This window comes from Oncorhynchus nerka, linkage group LG10 (assembly GCF_034236695.1).
Source record: "Oncorhynchus nerka isolate Pitt River linkage group LG10, Oner_Uvic_2.0, whole genome shotgun sequence".
Classification (NCBI taxonomy): Eukaryota; Metazoa; Chordata; class Actinopteri; order Salmoniformes; family Salmonidae; genus Oncorhynchus; species Oncorhynchus nerka.
Window position 1 is genome coordinate 46,529,831 of NC_088405.1, and position 18,154 is coordinate 46,547,984.

The 18,154-nt window shown below is 41.7% G+C and overlaps 1 protein-coding gene across 1 annotated transcript in view; it reads right to left on the bottom strand.

Moving 5' to 3' along the window:
- Positions 1-1,234: 1,234 nt before the first annotated feature.
- abcg4a (ATP-binding cassette, sub-family G (WHITE), member 4a) overlaps positions 1,235-18,154 on the bottom strand; it is a 46,990-nt gene continuing 30,070 nt past the window's right edge. Inside the window, exons 3-15 of the mRNA XM_029670043.2 lie at positions 17,175-17,292; positions 16,820-16,952; positions 16,394-16,444; positions 9,019-9,164; positions 8,227-8,350; positions 7,670-7,784; positions 7,356-7,501; positions 7,028-7,135; positions 6,005-6,173; positions 5,673-5,773; positions 5,309-5,467; positions 4,995-5,113; positions 1,235-4,738 (exon numbers count right to left, since the gene is read on the bottom strand). Of these exons, the coding sequence (XP_029525903.1) occupies positions 4,513-4,738; positions 4,995-5,113; positions 5,309-5,467; positions 5,673-5,773; positions 6,005-6,173; positions 7,028-7,135; positions 7,356-7,501; positions 7,670-7,784; positions 8,227-8,350; positions 9,019-9,164; positions 16,394-16,444; positions 16,820-16,952; positions 17,175-17,292 (1,715 nt within the window). The 3' untranslated portion in view covers positions 1,235-4,512. The remainder of the gene's footprint in view (positions 4,739-4,994; positions 5,114-5,308; positions 5,468-5,672; positions 5,774-6,004; positions 6,174-7,027; positions 7,136-7,355; positions 7,502-7,669; positions 7,785-8,226; positions 8,351-9,018; positions 9,165-16,393; positions 16,445-16,819; positions 16,953-17,174; positions 17,293-18,154) is intronic.

Consider the following 18,154-nt stretch of genomic DNA (forward strand, 5'->3'; position numbering starts at 1 on the left):
TTGCACCAAAGTACATTAATCTCTAGGAGACAGAACGTGTCTCCTTCCTGAGCGGTGTGATGGCTGCGTGGTCCCATGGTGTTTATACTTGCGTACTATTGTTTGTACAGATGAGCGTGGTACCTTCAGGTGTTTGGAAATTGCTCCCAAGGATGAACCAGACTTGTGGAGGTCTACAATTTTTTTTCTGAGGTCTTGGCTGATTTCTTTTGATTTTCCCATGATGTCAAGCAAAGAGGCACTGAGTTCGAAGGCAGGCCTTGAAATACATCCATAGGTACACCTCCAATTGACTCAAATGATGTCAATTAGCCTAACACAAGCTTTAAAGCCATGACATAATTTTCTGGAATTTTCCAAGCTGTTTAAAGGCACAGTCAACTTAGTGTATGTAAACTTCTGACCCTCTGGAATTGTGATACAGTGAATTATAAGTGAAATAATCTGTAAATAATTGTTGGAAACATTACTTGTGTCATGCACAAAGTAGATGTCCTAACCGACTTGCCAAAACTGTAGTTTGTTAACAATACATTTTTGGAGTGGTTGAAAAACAAGATTTAATGACTCCAACCTAAGTGTATGTAAACTTTGAACTTCAACTGTATATAGACTAGTGTTCCATCAACAGCTGTTGATCAGACAAGGTTGTTGCTTGAAATACATTTCCGGTGGCAGCAGGGGGCTCCCTTACCCACAAACTGCTGTCGTCTGATGCTGAGGATAATGACATCAGTAGTTCAAAGACATACCGGTATCTGCCAAAATAAAGGAAACAGTTGAGTAAATTTAAGGATACAAAGTATACTGAAAGCAGGTGCTTCCACACAGGTGTGGTTTGAGTTAATTAAGCAATTAACATCCCATCATGCTTAGGGTCATGTATAGAAAGGCCCAGTTTCCCATTATTTTGGCTACCATGGATAGAATAAGAGATCTCAGCCACTTTGAAAGAAGGGTCTCAAAGGGACATAGAGTGTGTAAAGGGTTGTGTGACGGTGTGTGTTTGTCAGTCACCAGATCTGAACCCGATTGGGAGATTCTGGTGCGGTGCCTCAGATAGCGTTTTCTACTACCATCAACAAAATACCAAATTATGGAATTTTTTGTGAAAGAATGGCGTCACATATTCTTTCCTATATTAGATCGGACATTTATATATATACTCCAATAAAAAATTAAAAAACAACTCACCAAAACATGAATATTCAAACAAATCTTATCTTGGAACAGGTTATAAATAATTGTCTTTATTGTAATCTTCTGAACTGCGTTCAGTACATAGAACTTGCATTGTTGAAGTTGATAGAACAATTACATCAACAGAATGATAAATAAACCAAATAAACACAACAAGATAAGACATTATAGTAAGACAAAAATAAGTTTTGGTGGTGTAAACGGTCTGTTATTCCACTATAAATAATCAATATCCAGCAGCATCATTGCCCATCATACCAGTGCAACACTCCGAAGGATAATCAATGATCATCATTAGCCATGCATGAATACAGTGCAAAATTCTGCACTGACTGGCATTTCCCAAAACGTGTCATATGCGGAGCTTAACACAATGCAAACATAACATGATAGATTTTCTGGCTGAGCCACAGTGGCACGTCACATTCTTCTCGCCCTAAAATCAGTCTGCAAAGAGATAAAATGCCCTTGGATGGGTATTGCACACATAGCATGGATAGGCTACAGCAAAGAATTCTCTATCATTTGCAGAACATATTTTGGGGGGGATATCCAGCTCTTGTACAAAGACGTTGGATGTGCATCTTTTTCCATACAGAAAAACAACTAAGCAGGTCAGAGACATAACATGAGCACTGTAAAAAATATCTGAGGAGGAGAAATTAGGTAAAACTGACAAAGCAGAGAGACTATTGCTATTTGTAAGAGATTCAAGACAATCTGTTCTGTTGTCTTCCTTTATTAAGAGACTAAGACTAAGCCACAGGAACAGAGACTAAATATACATTATCATTCTAATCCTGCTTTAAGGCTGAATTCACATACAGCTCCCCAACCACACTTGTAGCCTGGTCCCATACTGTATGTGAGGTAGCCAACTCTTCTTTCTTGTCATGCCAAACATAATGTATCATCGCATGGCAATGATTGAAGAGTTGGTTACAGCACATACATTTCTACTCAACTGGCTCTCCCTCTATAATAGAATACTGCACAATGGACTTGAAACTAGGTATAATAACATCCTGGTATTTTTTTTAAACAGAAATTACAATATCGGTAAGTACTATTCAGACAGCCTCAGACTTCTGTGTCTGCTGTCTAGTTCACATCTTTGTATCCCTGCTTTAGAATGTACACCATCACTGTCAAGGAATCATGTGTATCCAGAGTAAATGTCAAAAAGAAAGAACAAGTAAAACTCTGGTACCAACTTGGGTAAATATTTGGGGAGGGAATAAGATAATACTTTAGTGGGTCACCATTCCTCTATATAATGTTTCAAATTTTATAGTTCATTATTTCCTTCCACAAATCATCATGCAACAATTAGTTGCTGACCCCTTCAAGCAGCACTTTTCACATGGATATATAAAAATAAAATAAAATACAAAAAAAAGAAGCAATAAACATACATCAAAAAGTGCATTTGTACATTTTCTTTACAGCATAACATACTCACTGTACAATCATTTGATTATATACTGACATTATTATTACAAGTTCTGAATACACAGGACATGGTGGTGTTATAAATCCATTGTGCCAATTATAATGAGGATTACGACGTAGCATAGTTTGAGTCAGAAATCTTTCCATAGCAATATAGTCTATTGGAAAAAAAGATTTGCATTGCCTTGTGACACAGAGAAGCTTGGCTAAACATAGCTGTGTGTATGGTTGTGTGTGTGTGTGTGTGTATCTATGTCTGTGTATGAGTGTTAGCATATGGTCTATGTGCAAATAATGTGCATTGAAGCGAACAGAGCTCAGACCATTCCAGTGCAGAGGCACAAAAACTGCCCAGCCATTATCTCAAGTACCTAGCAACAATGGTTTTCACAACACACGTGTGCCTGTCAGACTGCCAGAATGCAAAACAACAGAATAGAACAGTAATTGAATTTCTCTAGAAGAGAAGGAGTCGACATTCTTTTTAACAAGCAAAAACAAGCAGTTTACACTTTTTGTCTTGGGTCCAAATGGTGACACCATTTGATTTGCAGGAAAGCACACATTGTCTACCACAGAGTTGGCTATTGCAATTACACAAACAAACAAAAAATAAGTCACTCCTTAAGTTCAGCCATCAAGTCCCCCTCATGTCAAGAAAAACACTGTATTATCTTCTGTTGAGGTGCTGCAGTCCAGTAAAATGTCTGTGAAGATCCACTATGTTTTAGAGTCCAGTTCTGGAATGTTCTCCCAATCAACTACAACACAGCATGGTTACAATAGAAACATAATGTTGAGTGTCAATGTTTGGGAAGTAGACCCACACCCTCTCTCACTCTCCTCATCTGAAATGCATTCTGATTATGGGGCTGTGTCCAGATTCTCAACACTTCTCCAAAAGTGTGCACAGTCTTGCATACTACCCTGTCAGGGAGTTCACATTCTCAAGTCCACTTATGTCCATCCATCTTTGATTTAATTGACAAAATGAAACCTGCCATATTCTGTGGTCCACATCCAGAATAGTCAGGGTGGTGGGCTTACCCAAAAGATCCTGGGAAGACTATGACATCACAGGAAATGGAGACAAATGACGACATATTGTTATGGATCTTCTGGCTGTCTTTCTGCCATCTCTGGTGTATACTCTTTTAGAGAGAACACTGTCCAGTGATTTGAAACCCCTGGAACTCTGTTCCAAGACCAATTCTGTGATTCAGTGGGACTCAGTTCCATTGCAAACAGCCAAAGGAGAGGGAGGGATATTTTCAGAGAAGTTTCTTTAGTCCAGACCTCCCCCAGCCCTGAAGTCCTCTTCTCATGTCTCATGTTCACCACATGTCCATATTTCAACCTTTTTGTCCGGGCACAGTGTTTGTGCAATTGTCCTTTGGGATGTCTTTGGGTTTCAGTAGAAATGTATAAGGACAGGAGAAGTGTAGCCTTGTGGGTGGAAACAAACTGACACAGTCCTGTCCCATCTCGGACCAAGAGGTTTGTGTATCCTTAACCTTCGTAAATAGGACAGGAGTTGAGCTCTTGGATGCAGTGCAGTGTGGGCTGTTGGGATTGTCCCCCACCAGCTACTGTACATCTCCTCTTCATTCCATAGAGACACATGCTTTATACTGTAGTTACTATATTGGGTATCTGTTTGTTTGTGTATAGTTCTTTTACACAGTATTGTTGGATAATAAAGGTTAAATACTGTAAACAAATTGGATTACTGTAAGGACATTTTAAACTAAAATGACTTATAGTAAGGGATGGGAAACTATAATTTGTGGTCTTAAGTTATTGTCCTTTTTTAATAAAAAGATAAAACCTTCCAAAAAAAATGTAATGTAATGTGTCTTATTATCGCTCTGCTATGACTTTGTATTTGAGCACCAGGTATGTAGCCAGTCTGAGGACCAGGAAGAACACACCCAGAACCAGGAAGTCCACATAGAGCTTAGCATCCTCCACGTCCAGTAGCTGTAGAACCTCCTCGGGCTTCTGGAACTTACACACCACCCCAGGACACTCCAGCTCCGAACGATTCATCCCATAGATGGACAGGATCACCCCCTCAAAGCCATACCTGGTAGGAGAAGTGGAGAAGGAGAAGTTGGATGAGTAATACAAACACTTACACCTTGCACAGAGTAACATAATAAGCAGGTTTACCAGATTGTTGGAGAGCATTCCACATAACCCAAGCTGGAAGACACAGCATAATATCCTCTCAACACATTATGATATTCTCTAATTGGTTAATTGAATGTCCTGCACTTGAGCACGAAGGTAGCAAAGGAAAGGATTCAAAGGATTTTATAGCCCCAACAAAGCAGACTCACCTGACATAGGACACATAGGAGCTCCATTGCAGGTACTTGGGGATGGTGTCAAAGTTGACAAAGAATCCAGAGAACAGGAGCACTGGGATGGCTGTGACTGGGCCCACGAAGGTCGCCACCTGGAGAGAGGGAAGTTCAGTTATTCACAAAACAACACCACAACTCCTCTGAAGAGTGGGAAAGTGAGTGAGTCAGTGTGCAGGAGCAGACTGCTATATCATTTTGAAATGATAAAACAGGAATATCTGCTGTGCTGCGCAGGCCAATTGGTTGTGCGTGGTAGTACCGGTCTGTAAACGGCTGACCCACAGTACCTGTAAGGAGGTGGAGGCGGCCCCAATGAGGAGGCCTAGGGACTGGGCTACCAGGGCTGTAGAGGTGGACAAGGCCATGAAGAGCAGGTACCGCACTGCCTCAGGAGGCTGCTCTGTCATCCAGTACACTATACTGCAGTACATGATGGGACAGATCACCTGGGGGGGAGGGAGAGGGGAGACATAAAAACAAAGGCAGGGAGGGGAGAGTGGTAAAGAGAGTGAGGGAGCAAGAGAGATACACATACAGAGATAGATTGAATGTAGTTGTCTCATGCCCTAAGGAAGCGACCATATAGTATTCTTTTCTCTTGCTGTTTTGTAAAGAAAAATAAATCAAAGTCAACTTAGCCACACAGCTCACCTGGAAGGGTATGTCCGCCATGGTTTTGGCCAGGAAGTAGGCTTTCAGGCTGTACCAGTAGTTGAGATGTTCCCTCAGAAACACTGACATCTCCAGAGGAACTGTGAAACACATAAACCGCGTATGAGTACAATACATTTCTTGTTAACAGTACAACAACTAGTGTGGTCTCAGATCTGTTTGTGCTGTCTTACCAACTCATATGGACACATCATAAAGTAGACCATGGGACCATTAGGCAAGACAGCACAAACAGATCTGAGACCAGATTGCAAGAACATGTTCACAAGGTAACATTGTTCCACCCTCCCCATGTTCTCGCTGTCTCTTACAGGTGAGGACGGTGGGCATCAGGGCAGCGAACATGAGGAAGAGCATGGAGAAGAAGAGGAAGCCAGTGTTGTTGAAGACCTTGCTGGCATCATTGCCAATGTTGAGATAGAGCAGACCGATCAGAATTCCTATACATATGTGGGACATCACTCTGAGGTGGGTTAACACCTGCGAACACACACAGAAAAGCATGCCTCAATTTAGTACGCAGCATAATCAAATCAAATTTTATTTGTCACATACACATGGTTAGCAGATGTTAATGCGAGTGTAGCGAAATGCTTGTGCTTCTAGTTCCGACAATGCAGTAATAACCAACGAGTAATCTAACCTAACAATTTCACAACAACTACCTTATACACACAAGGGTAAAGGGATGAACAATATGTACATAAAGATATATGAATGAGTGATGGTACAGAACGGCATAAGCAAGATGCAGTAGATGGTATCGAGTACAGTATATACATATGAGATGAGTAATGTAGGGTATGTAAACATATAAAAGTGGTATTGTTTAAAGTGGCTAGTGATACATGTATTACATAAAGATGGCAAGATGCAGTAGATGGTATAGAGTACAGTATATACATATGAGATGAGTAATGTAGGGTATTTAAACAGTATATTAAGTGGCATTGTTTAAAGTGGCTAGTGATACATTTTTTACATCCATTTTTCCATTACTAAAGTGGCTGGAGTTGAGTCAGTATGTTGGCAGCAGCCACTCAATGTTAGTGGTGGCTGTTTAACAGTGATGGCCTTTTCAGTCTCTCGGTCGCTGCTTTGATGCACCTGTACTGACCTCGCCTTCTGGATGATAGCGGGGTGAACCGGCAGTGGCTCGGGTGGTTGTTGTCCTTGATGATCTTTATGGCCTACTTGTACTTGCTGTTCACTCACCCACACAATGTATTGATTCACCCGTTCATTTTATTTTTAAGTTTACTAATTCATTTCAGACACACACAATGCAAGTCAAAATTAAGATTATTATTATTATTATTATGTGAATTGTTTACCGTATCCCTGCATATCGTTAATAGTGTTCTTCTGAACAGAACGCAGAACTGTGACCAGGTACTGGTGGCAAAGCTGTGTTTCTCCATCGTTCCTGTGTACTGTGTATCCTGTGGACAGACATAGAGAGGACAGGACATAGGACACAATTAGATCCCTTACACAGTTGGAGTTGAAAAGACATGCAATGAGTGAATAGGTTAAAACGTATGGGTATTGACTGAGTGAGTGACTCCTGAGTGATCTCATCACGCTGCATGACTGTGTGCTGCAGGTCAGTGTGGGACTGTGAAGGTGAGTGATTCATGTCGGTCAGTGTGCCACACTCACGCTGTGACTGTTAGAGTGGCCAGATGAGGCTGGGTCACTCTTGTCGCTGGAGTTCTTCTTGCCCTCTTCTGAGCAGAGTCCTCCCTGCACAGCCTCAAACAGCACCGAGTTCAGGTCCCCATACTCCCCAGAGGCCACCTCAATAACTAGAGACAGGGGACACAGAGGAAAAACAAAGAACAAAGGACAGAGTTAGTGAACTAAGAAGAAGAACCTTGATCCACTAAAAAGGACCTTGAAAAATATTTGCATTGTCACACTCATGCAAGAATGCATGCACGCACGCACACACTCAGGATCTTATGCTGACTTACTGAAGTCTGCAGGGTTGTGGTAGGTAGGACAGTGAAGGCCCAGGTTCTTCAGGTAAGGGATGAGGTAAGGGACAGTGCCATGGTATATACACTGGCCTTGACTGAGGATGTAAAGCTAAAGAAGGAAACACAGAGACATTCACAGTATTATTTACATATCTTTGCCTGATGTAATATCAGTCTCTGAATTATACATGGCTAATGCCTTTATGTATTATGCATGCTAATGCTTTGACATAACAACTGAGCTCGAAATATGGTCTAGAGCCTTCAAACTCAACTCTAGACCTTGAAGCCAGCTCCACTGCATTTTTTTCATTGTTCCCCTCTAGTCAGAGACTGATTTAGACCTGGGACACCAGGTGTGTGCAATTAATTATCAGGTAGAACAGAAAACCAGCAGGCTACGGACATCATAACCAACAGTATAGACCTCACTTTTATTATGACAGTTAAAATAATGATTAGGCTAATGAGAAAGCATATGGCAGTCAGTCCGAGATACTGTACAATACCATACATACTGTTAAATGGCATAAAAGCTTGAATTTAGTTACCTTATCAAACATCTCAAAGAGCTTGGCGCTGGGCTGGTGGATGGTGCAGATGATTGTCCTCCCTCCCTGAGCCAAGGACTTCATGAGAGAGACCACCTGGAAACAGGATGCGCTGTCCAGACCACTGAGAGAGAGAGATGACATTTACATTTACATTTAAGTCATTTAGCAGACGCTCTTATCCAGAGCGACTTACAAATTGGTGCGTTCACCTTAAGACATCCAGTGGAACAGCCACTTTACAATAGTGCATCTAAATCTTTTAAGGGGGGGTGAGAAGGATTACTTTATCCTATCCTAGGTATTCCTGAAAGAGGTGGGGTTTCAGGTGTCTCCGGAAGGTGGTGATTGACTCCGCTGTCCTGGCGTCGTGAGGGAGTTTGTTCCACCATTGGGGGGCCAGAGCAGCGAACAGTTTTGACTGGGCTGCGCGGGAACTGTACTTCCTCAGTGGTAGGGAGGCGAGCAGGCCAGAGGTGGATGAACGCAGTGCCCTTGTTTGGGTGTAGGGCCTGATCAGAGCCTGGAGGTACTGAGGTGCCGTTCCCCTCACAGCTCCGTAGGCAAGCACCATGGTCTTGTAGCGGATGCGAGCTTCAACTGGAAGCCAGTGGAGAGAGCGGAGGAGCGGGGTGACGTGAGAGAACTATGACAAACGTTAGCTTATGCTTGGTGACTATTCCTTTACGCAGCGCAGCAACAAAGCAGATTCCCACCCAACATCATTGTTAGGCAGTATTTCCTCTGTGTCTGTGTGTACCAGGTGTGTCAGTATACCAGGTGTGTACCTACCTGGTAGGCTCATCAAAGAACATGACAGGGGGATTGTTGACCAGCTCCTGGGCAATGGCCAGTCTCTTGCACTGCCCACCAGACAGAGAGATGGTGCGGGTCTGGGCACACTCCTGCAGTCCCAGGGCCGTCAGGATCTCGTCTACCTGGTGGCCAGACACAGAGAGACACATAAACATACACTACTATAAACATTTGAACGTTACGATTTCCAGGCAATGTCTTTCTAGTTGATATGGTGTTGCCCTGTAAACCTGGGATGTTATATGTACAGTATATACAGTATTGTAGAGCAGCCCGGCCCCCAAAATGACTCTTCTTATCAACCCATTGTCTCACCTCTGAGAAGCAGGAGTTGCATCCTGTAGGTCTGATATCTGATTGGAGTTTATAAGTAATAGTATTGGTCAACAACTCATTCATTGTCTGTCTCTCTTATTTGTTCCAGACCAACTGTGGTGACACACACATTCTCTCTCTCTCTCTCTCTCTCTCTCTCTCTCTCTCTTTCATGAGCTACGGGCCATGGCATTATTTCTCCCTCACTCTCTGATCATGCCTAGAATAATGTTATAATTCCTTTTACAAAGTAATTAAAAACACACACAATATTACCCCACTACAGTAAATGGTGACAAGTGTGTGGACACCTGCTCATCAAACTTCTCATTCCAAAATCATGGGCTGATATAAGCCTCCACTCTTCTGGAAAGGCTTTCCACTAGATGTTGGAACATTGCTGCTGGGACTTGCTTCTATTCAGCCACAAGAGCATTCATAAGGTCGGGCATTGTTGTGCGATTAGGCCTGGCTCGCAGTCGGCGTTCCAATTCATCCCAAAGTTGTTCAATGAGGTTGGCGTCTGTGCAGGCCTGTCAAGTTCTTCCATACCGATCTCGAGAAACCATTTCTTTATGGACCTCGCTTTGTGCACAGGGGCATTGTCCTGCTGAAACAGGAAAGGGCCTTCCCCAAACTGTTACCACAAAGTTGGAAGCACAGAATCGTCTAAAATGTAATTGTATGCTGTAGTGTTAAGATTTCCCTTCCCTGGAACCCAGGGGCCTAGCCCGAACCATGAAAAACATGAAATATATTGGCATAAATAAGAACAAATCTAAAATGTTAATTCTAGAGCTTGTTGAATTTTTACTTGGGAAAACAGCAAACTATGATACCACTGTGAAGTCCCAGAGGACATAAGAGCTCAAAATAGAGCACTTGCAATCAGAACTCCAGGCATGTAATTTCTACTTGACATACAGAGAGATTCATTATAACAGAGCACAATAGGCACCAAAGTGATTTGTCTGTTTCGGATACAGTCCAACCTACGGGTGTGGTGTGTGCATCCATGCTGCTCTCTGGTGTGCGAGGGGACCAAGCTAATTAAATATCTTCCACTGCAGTAACTGGGACAGGTACAGAGGTTAATCCCAAACAGCCCACAAAGTTTTATTGTGATTTCTGTAAAAGGGAAGGGCGTATGGTCAGGTGCTGTTGGAACGTAGGCAGAGGAAATCCTCCTGCACATTTTAGACAGCCTGCCGGCCCTCAGAGTAGTACCAACTACGGAAAGGGAGATACCTAGTCAGTTGTCCAACAATGTATTCAACTGAAATGTGTCTTCCGCATTTAACCCAACCCCTGAATCTCTGAATCAGAGAAGTGCGGGGGGCTGCCTTAATCAACATCCACGTCTTCGATGCCCGGGGAACAGTGGGTTAACTGCTTTGCTCAGGGACAGAACAACATATTTTTACCTTATCAGCTCGGGGACTCGTTCCAGCATCATTTCGGTTACTGGCCCAATGCTGTGTTAGGTTTTGTAACTCTTGTCACAGAAGTAGTAATACGATGCAGAAATGTTGGGATTTGGGGTTTGGTAGACCATCTAGATTCTACTTTCAGCATAGGTTAGATTTGGAGCTTTCTCGTAAAATGTTGGATGCTGATTATTTGACGATGATGTGTTAATAATATCTTCCTTTGCAACTCAATCATTTCTATATCCATTTGAGATGGCTATAAAGGTTACTTTTGTGAATCTGCTTTATTTGATGTATACAGAGTGATAGACTAAATGTAATGGCTACTGTTAAGACCCAAAGAATAGTTTGTTTTAGTTTGTTTTCCTATGCGTTATGTGTGTGTGCGATGAAAAGTCATTGCTTTGTTTCTCACAAAATGGCCTTAGAAATTTCACCATTAGTATGCTAATGTTGGGTGCTATAAACTGAGATGCTAACACATTTCATTTTCAAATGTGACTCTAAATGTGAAACTAGGCACGTGTCACTACTTCACAGGAGCGCCATTTGAACGTAAAAGTTTTTTTGGCAGAAATGCCTTTTGGAACATGTGAACATTCATGTGCCTTAAAAACAAACTTATATAACATCTGTAAATACGAATAAAATAGTTAAATTACGAGCCTAGTTGGTTTAGCCATGGCAAAATTCAGCAACCTTCCTGCTAGCCATGACTGGCTGAGATAATGAGTGGGCTGGAAATGCTCCCAGATGAGTCTGCCATGTAGCGCGCTTCTGTGTATTATATGAGTTGGTCAGTACGTGTAGGTAATCCTTTGTAACACTGCTTTAAAAATATATATATCATATAGTAGAACTGCATAAGTGTTGCTCTCCACTTTCTGGAGAACTGAGTTTTGAAGTCAGTGGAATTAGAGCATGATAGCTAAGGAGATGGAGAAAATTCTGCCGTTTGATTGCAAATATGCAGACAGAGTCGAAAAGAGAACACATAGAAGGCTCCAGATTACATCTACAAACTAAGGGCAACCATGGCATCCGTGACAGAGAGGGAGAAGTGTCCATACATGTAAACAGGTAAGAGAGTCTAGCTAGCTATTTTCAGATATTACCCATTTCTAATTTTGTCAGAAATTCATTTTCATTTCAAGCTAATGTGTACTGTTAGCTGGCTGGCTAGCTAACGTTACATGTTTGATCTGTGTAGTAATATGATTAATATCGCAGAGCCATATCGCAGAGCCATTAGCTAGCTAACATTGAATCTGGTTGGTTAGCTACCTGCAGATCCATGCAGGGTAGTAACGTTATGAGTTGGGATTATGGTTCATTGTTTAGCAAGCAGACTACATGTCTAAACAAAAGACTTCTCTATGCAAGTAACTATTTCAATAGAATGTTTATGATGTCACTGTGACAAATGTTGATAGACATAGCTGGTAAATTTGCTCTGGCTATCTACTCTGATTTCAGAGTACTCTCGTCTGAGTGAGCCACGGTGCAGAATAACTGAAGAATTTACGAAGGATAAACACCCGTTGAATTTGGCTGGTGTCTGTAAACTTTGGCAAAAAAAGCTTAATTAAATTGTTGCCAGCAGCACAGTTACAGTCACCAACACTCTGAATAACATAATAACAGCCTAACCAGCTCTGCTAGGGTGAGTGAAATGGTCAGTGTGAGCTGTCCTCTCATTTGTAGTTAGCAAGCCAACCAATGTTAGCCATTTAGCTTGGGTACTTGACTGCTGTTAGGTCAGATCGCTTGGATCAACCCTACTTTTCGGCCAGAGCGTTCAGTGTGCTCCCCGAGAGCGAAACGCTCTGAATTTACTATCGGCAATCTGACAACGCTCTGACTTTACAAAAGCCCAGAGCTCACACTGGCACTCCAGATTCAATTTACCCGTAGTATAAACCAGCCTTTAGTTTTGAAATCTTTGTTTTTTTTAGTGAAGCCTCACATGTGAATCCTTAATTTTATTTTTTATCTTTATTTAACTTCTTGGATATAGGGGGCGCTATTTTAATTTTTGGATGAAAAATGTTCCCGTTTTAAACAAGATATTTTGTCACGAAAAGATGCTCGACTATGCATATAATTGACAGCTTTGGAAAGAAAACACTCTGACGTTTCCAAAACTGCAAAGATATTGTCTGTGAGTGCCACAGAACTGATGTTACAGGCGAAACCCAGATAAAAATCCAATCAGGAAGTGCCACATTTTTTTAAACCACCTCATGCCAATGACTCGTTATATGGCTGTGAATGGGCCACGAATGAGCTTAGGCTTTCTGTCGCTTCCCCAAGGTGTCGACAGCATTGTGACGTATTTGTAGGCATATCATTGGAAGATTGACCAAAAGAGACTACATCTACCAGGTGGTCGCTTGGTGTCCTCCGTTGTAATTATTGCGTAATCTCCAGCTGCAGTATTTTTCCGTTCGCTTCTGATGAGAAACCAACTGTCACAACTGATATATTATCGAATAGATATGTGAAAAACACCTTGAGGATTGATTCTAAACAACGTTTGCCATGTTTCTGTCGATATTATGGAGCTAATTTGGAAAAAAGTTTGGTGTTGTAGTGACTGCATTTTCCTGTCTTTTTCTTAGCCAAACGTGATGAACAAAACGGAGCTATTTCGCCAACACAAACAATCTTTTTGGAAAAAATGAACATTTGCTATCTAACTGAGAGTCTCGTCATTGAAATCATCCGAAGGTCTTCAAAGGTAAATTATTTTATTTGAATGCTTTTCTTGTTTTTGTGAAAATGTTGCCTGCTGAATGCTAGGCTTAATGCTATGCTAGGCTATCAATACTCTTACACAAATGCTTGTGTAGCTTTGGTTGAAAAGCATATTTTGAAAATCTGAGATGACAGTGTTGTTAACAAAAGGCTAAGCTTGTGTTTCAATATATTTATTTCATTTCATTTGCGATTTTCATGAATAGAAAACGTTGCGTTATGGTAATGTGCTTGAGGCTATGATTACGCTCCCGGATACGGGATTGCTCATCGCTAGAGGTTAACTAGGCAAGTCAGTTAAGAATAAATTCTTATTTTCAATGATGGCCTAGGAACAGTGGGTCAACTGCCTGTTCAGGGGCAGACCGACAGATTTGTACCTTGTCAGCTCGGGGATTTGAACTTGCAACCTTCCGGTTACTAGTCCAACGCTCTAACCACTAGGCTACCCTGCCGCCCCCTTAAAAGAGATGGGTGGGGCTAAAGCTTAAAAGGGTGTGATGCTGAATGGGTGAAGACAAAGAAGAGCTCTCCAGTCGGTACCAAAACGTTCAAAGGCCATTTTCTCAAAAGTGAGGTTACAAGTTGATCAACTTTCAAAGCAGAATTACTTACCCATTGTTCCTCAACGGTAGTGTATGATATAACATTTTCTAGCTCTGAGTCTCTACTTTTATTCAATGTAAAGAAAACACCATTTCTAATTTTGTTACATAAGACCAAATCGAGCCAGTCGGTCACAAATTGTTTGTGAAACCAGTTGCTTGACAGTTGTCTTGATTTAACTTCAATAATTGTTCTTGATTATTTGAAAATGATGTTTCTATTGTTTATTTTCTCATTTTCAAGGTGAATCTATTTTCTCACAAAGGGAGGAGAATTTGAGAGTTTTAATTTAAAATACTGTATGTTATGATACAGTGATCTTTGATATATTTTATATTCATCTGACTGATTTGATAAAAATACATCTGCATTTTCTATTGACCAATCCAAACAGATAAAGACTCTTTTATGTTAATTTGGATTATGTGGATTAATCTGTGATGTATGTTCTGTGTTTTGATCTTTCAAAGAATAACACTTTCTAGCTTGCTTGCAGGAAAGGTGTTACCTAACTACATTTACATGTCTAAAAAAGACAATTCCTCCTACTCTGTCCCAGATGCTAACATATGCATATTATTATTGGTATTGGATAGAAAACACTCTGAAGTTTCTAAAACTGTTTGAATGATGTCTGTGAGTATAACATAACTCATATGGCAGGAGAAAACCTGAGAAAAATCCAACCAGGAAGTGGGACATCTGAGGTTTGTAGTTTTTCAAAGCTTGGCCTACCGAGTACACATTGAGATATGGATAAAGTTGCACTTCCTATGGCTTCCACTAGATGTCAACCGTCTTTAGAAACTTGAATGAGGATTCTACTATAAAGGAGGGGCTCATGAGACCTCTTTGAGTTAGTGGTCTGGCAGAGTGCCTTGGTCTCATGACGCGCGCTCCCGACAGAGTTACCTCTCGTTCCAGTGCTTTTCTTCTTCTATGTTAAAAACATCCTAAAGATTGATTCCATATATCGTTTGACATGTTTCTAAAGGACTGTAACGGAACTTTTCGAGTTTTTGTCTGGACGAAGTGCCTGCGCCTCATGAAGATGGATTACTGGGCTGAACGCGTTAACAACAAGTGGCTATTTGGACATAAATGATGTCATTTATTGTCGAACTGGGATTCCTGGGAGTGCCTTCTGATCATCAAAGGTAATTTAATATTTATGGTGTTATTTCTAACTTTGTTGACTCCAAAATGATGGATATTCCTCTGGCTGTTTTGGGTTCTGAGCGCCGTTCTTAGATTATGCTTTTTCCATAAAGTTTTTTAAAAATCTGACACAGCGGTTGCATTAAGGAGAAGTCTAACTTTAATTCTGTGAATAACAGTTGTATCTTTTATCAATGTTTATTATGAGTATTTCTGCAAAATCACTGGATGTTTTGTTATCAAAACATTACTGTACGTAACGCGCCAATGTAAACTGAGATTTTTGGATATAAATATGCACATTATCGAACAAAACATACATGTATTCTGTAACATGATGTCCTATGAGTGTCATCTGGTGAAGATCATCAAAGGTTAGTGATGCATTTTATCTATATTTCTGCTTTTTGTGACTCCTATCTTTGGCTGGAAAAATGGCTGTGGGTTTTTTTGATTTGGATATGACCTAACATATGTTGTGCTTTCGCTGTAAAGCATTTTTGAAATCGTGATGGGTAGATTAACAAGATGTTTATCTTTCATTTGCTGCATTGGACTTGTTAATGTGTGAAAGGTACATATTTCAAAAAAATATATTTTTATTTCTCCTTTTCAGCGGAATGTTGTCGAGCTCCCTAGAAAGGTTTTAACAGCCATAAGCCTGCTGAACAATAAATCAAATGGCCACCCAGATTATTTACATTGACCTCCCCCTTTGTTTTTACACTGCTGCTACTTGCTGTTGATTATCTATCCATAGTTACTTTACCCCTACCTAAATTACCTCGACTAACCTGTACCCCCGCACACTGGCTCAGTACCGGTACACCCTGTATATAGCCTCGGTATTGTTATCTTATTGTGTTACTTTTTATTAGATTTTTTACTTTAGTTTATTTAGTAAATATTTTCTTAACTCTATTTCTTGAACTGTATTGTTGGTTAAGGGCTTCTAAGTAAGCATTTCACGGTAAGGTCTACAGCTGTTGTATTCGGCGCATGTGACAACATTTTATTTGATGTGAGGTATTTATAATATTATATATCAAATATTATCCCACTACAGTATATTAAGTCAAACTCACCAATTCCTTTTTCACTTCCATGCTCTCTTTCATCTTCAGATTGGCAGCCACCTAATATAAGAGAGACATAACATAAGAAAATGAAGGGTCAGGTCCATGCCAACCACCTTATCCAACAATATTATCTATTCATCTAACAGTGACCTCACCATCATGGTCTCCATGGAAGTAATAAGGTTACCTCACCATCATGGCCTCCCGCGTGGTGTGGCATGGCAGCAGCATTTTTAACTGTGATCTCATCATCATAGCCCACATATGTGAGGTGACATCACCATCATGGCCTACATGTCTAACAGAAGGGTGAGCTCACCATCATGACCTCCTGTGTGGTGAGGTGTGGCAGCAGCATAACTAACTATGACCTCACCATCATCTCTGTGGTGATCTCACCATCAACATGTCTAACAAGCAAGGTGACCTCACCATCATGGCCTCCCGCGTGGTGAGGTTTGGCAGCAGCATGTCGTCCTGCATGATGTAACAAGACATCTTCCTGAAGCTACGCAAATCCCTCGGCCGCCCGTTCACCAGGATCTGACCCTTCATCCCCGTCTCTCTGTTACACAAACATAGAAACAGACAGTAAATGAGTGACACTTGCATCTGATCTGAGTGATCAGAGACTGTTTTATTCAATATGGTCTTCCTGCATCTTGGCCACTTTCTCAGATCAGAGAAAGTCCATGGTTTCCTATCTCAGTACAGTAGTAGGACTGCTATGTAACAGTTCCCCCCCACCTGTTCTCACCTGGACCAAGCCCATTCTGACCCGTCTCACCTGTACCCAGCCAGGATGTTCATCAGAGTGGACTTGCCAGCCCCTGACGGCCCCATGATGCCGATGAGCTCCCTGCTACAGAACCTTCCTGACAGACACTTTAACAGGGCCTTGTAACCTGGGACGGGAAACACAACAGTCAGTAAACAACAACAACAGGCTCCAAACACTTGAGCAGGGCTTTTGCAACCTGAGGGACAAGAAACAAAGCAACACTATGCAACACTCTCACAATCCATACCGACTCTAAACCGCAGGTCTGGGATGATCCACACATTTGCAGTCTGTCAGGATTGGAAACTCACAGGATAAAGCTTGTTTAAAACTATCCTTCTACATTTACATTTACATTTAAGTCATTTAGCAGACGCTCTTATCCAGAGCGACTTACAAATTGGTGCGTTCACCTTAAGACATCCAGTGGAACAGCCACTTTACAATAGTGCATCTAAATCTTTTAAGGGGGGTGAGAAGGATTACTTTATCCTATCCTAGGTATTCCTGAAAGAGGTGGGGTTTCAGGTGTCTCCGGAAGGTGGTGATTGACTCCGCTGTCCTGGCGTCGTGAGGGAGTTTGTTCCACCATTGGGGGGCCAGAGCAGCGAACAGTTTTGACTGGGCTGCGCGGGAACTGTACTTCCTCAGTGGTAGGGAGGCGAGCAGGCCAGAGGTGGATGAACGCAGTGCCCTTGTTTGGGTGTAGGGCCTGATCAGAGCCTGGAGGTACTGAGGTGCCGTTCCCCTCACAGCTCCGTAGGCAAGCACCATGGTCTTGTAGCGGATGCGAGCTTCAACTGGAAGCCAGTGGAGAGAGCGGAGGAGCGGGGTGACGTGAGAGAACTTGGGAAGGTTGAACACCAGACGGGCTGCGGCGTTCTGGATGAGTTGTAGGGGTTTAATGGCACAGGCAGGGAGCCCAGCCAACAGCGAGTTGCAGTAATCCAGACGGGAGATGACAAGTGCCTGGATTAGGACCTGCG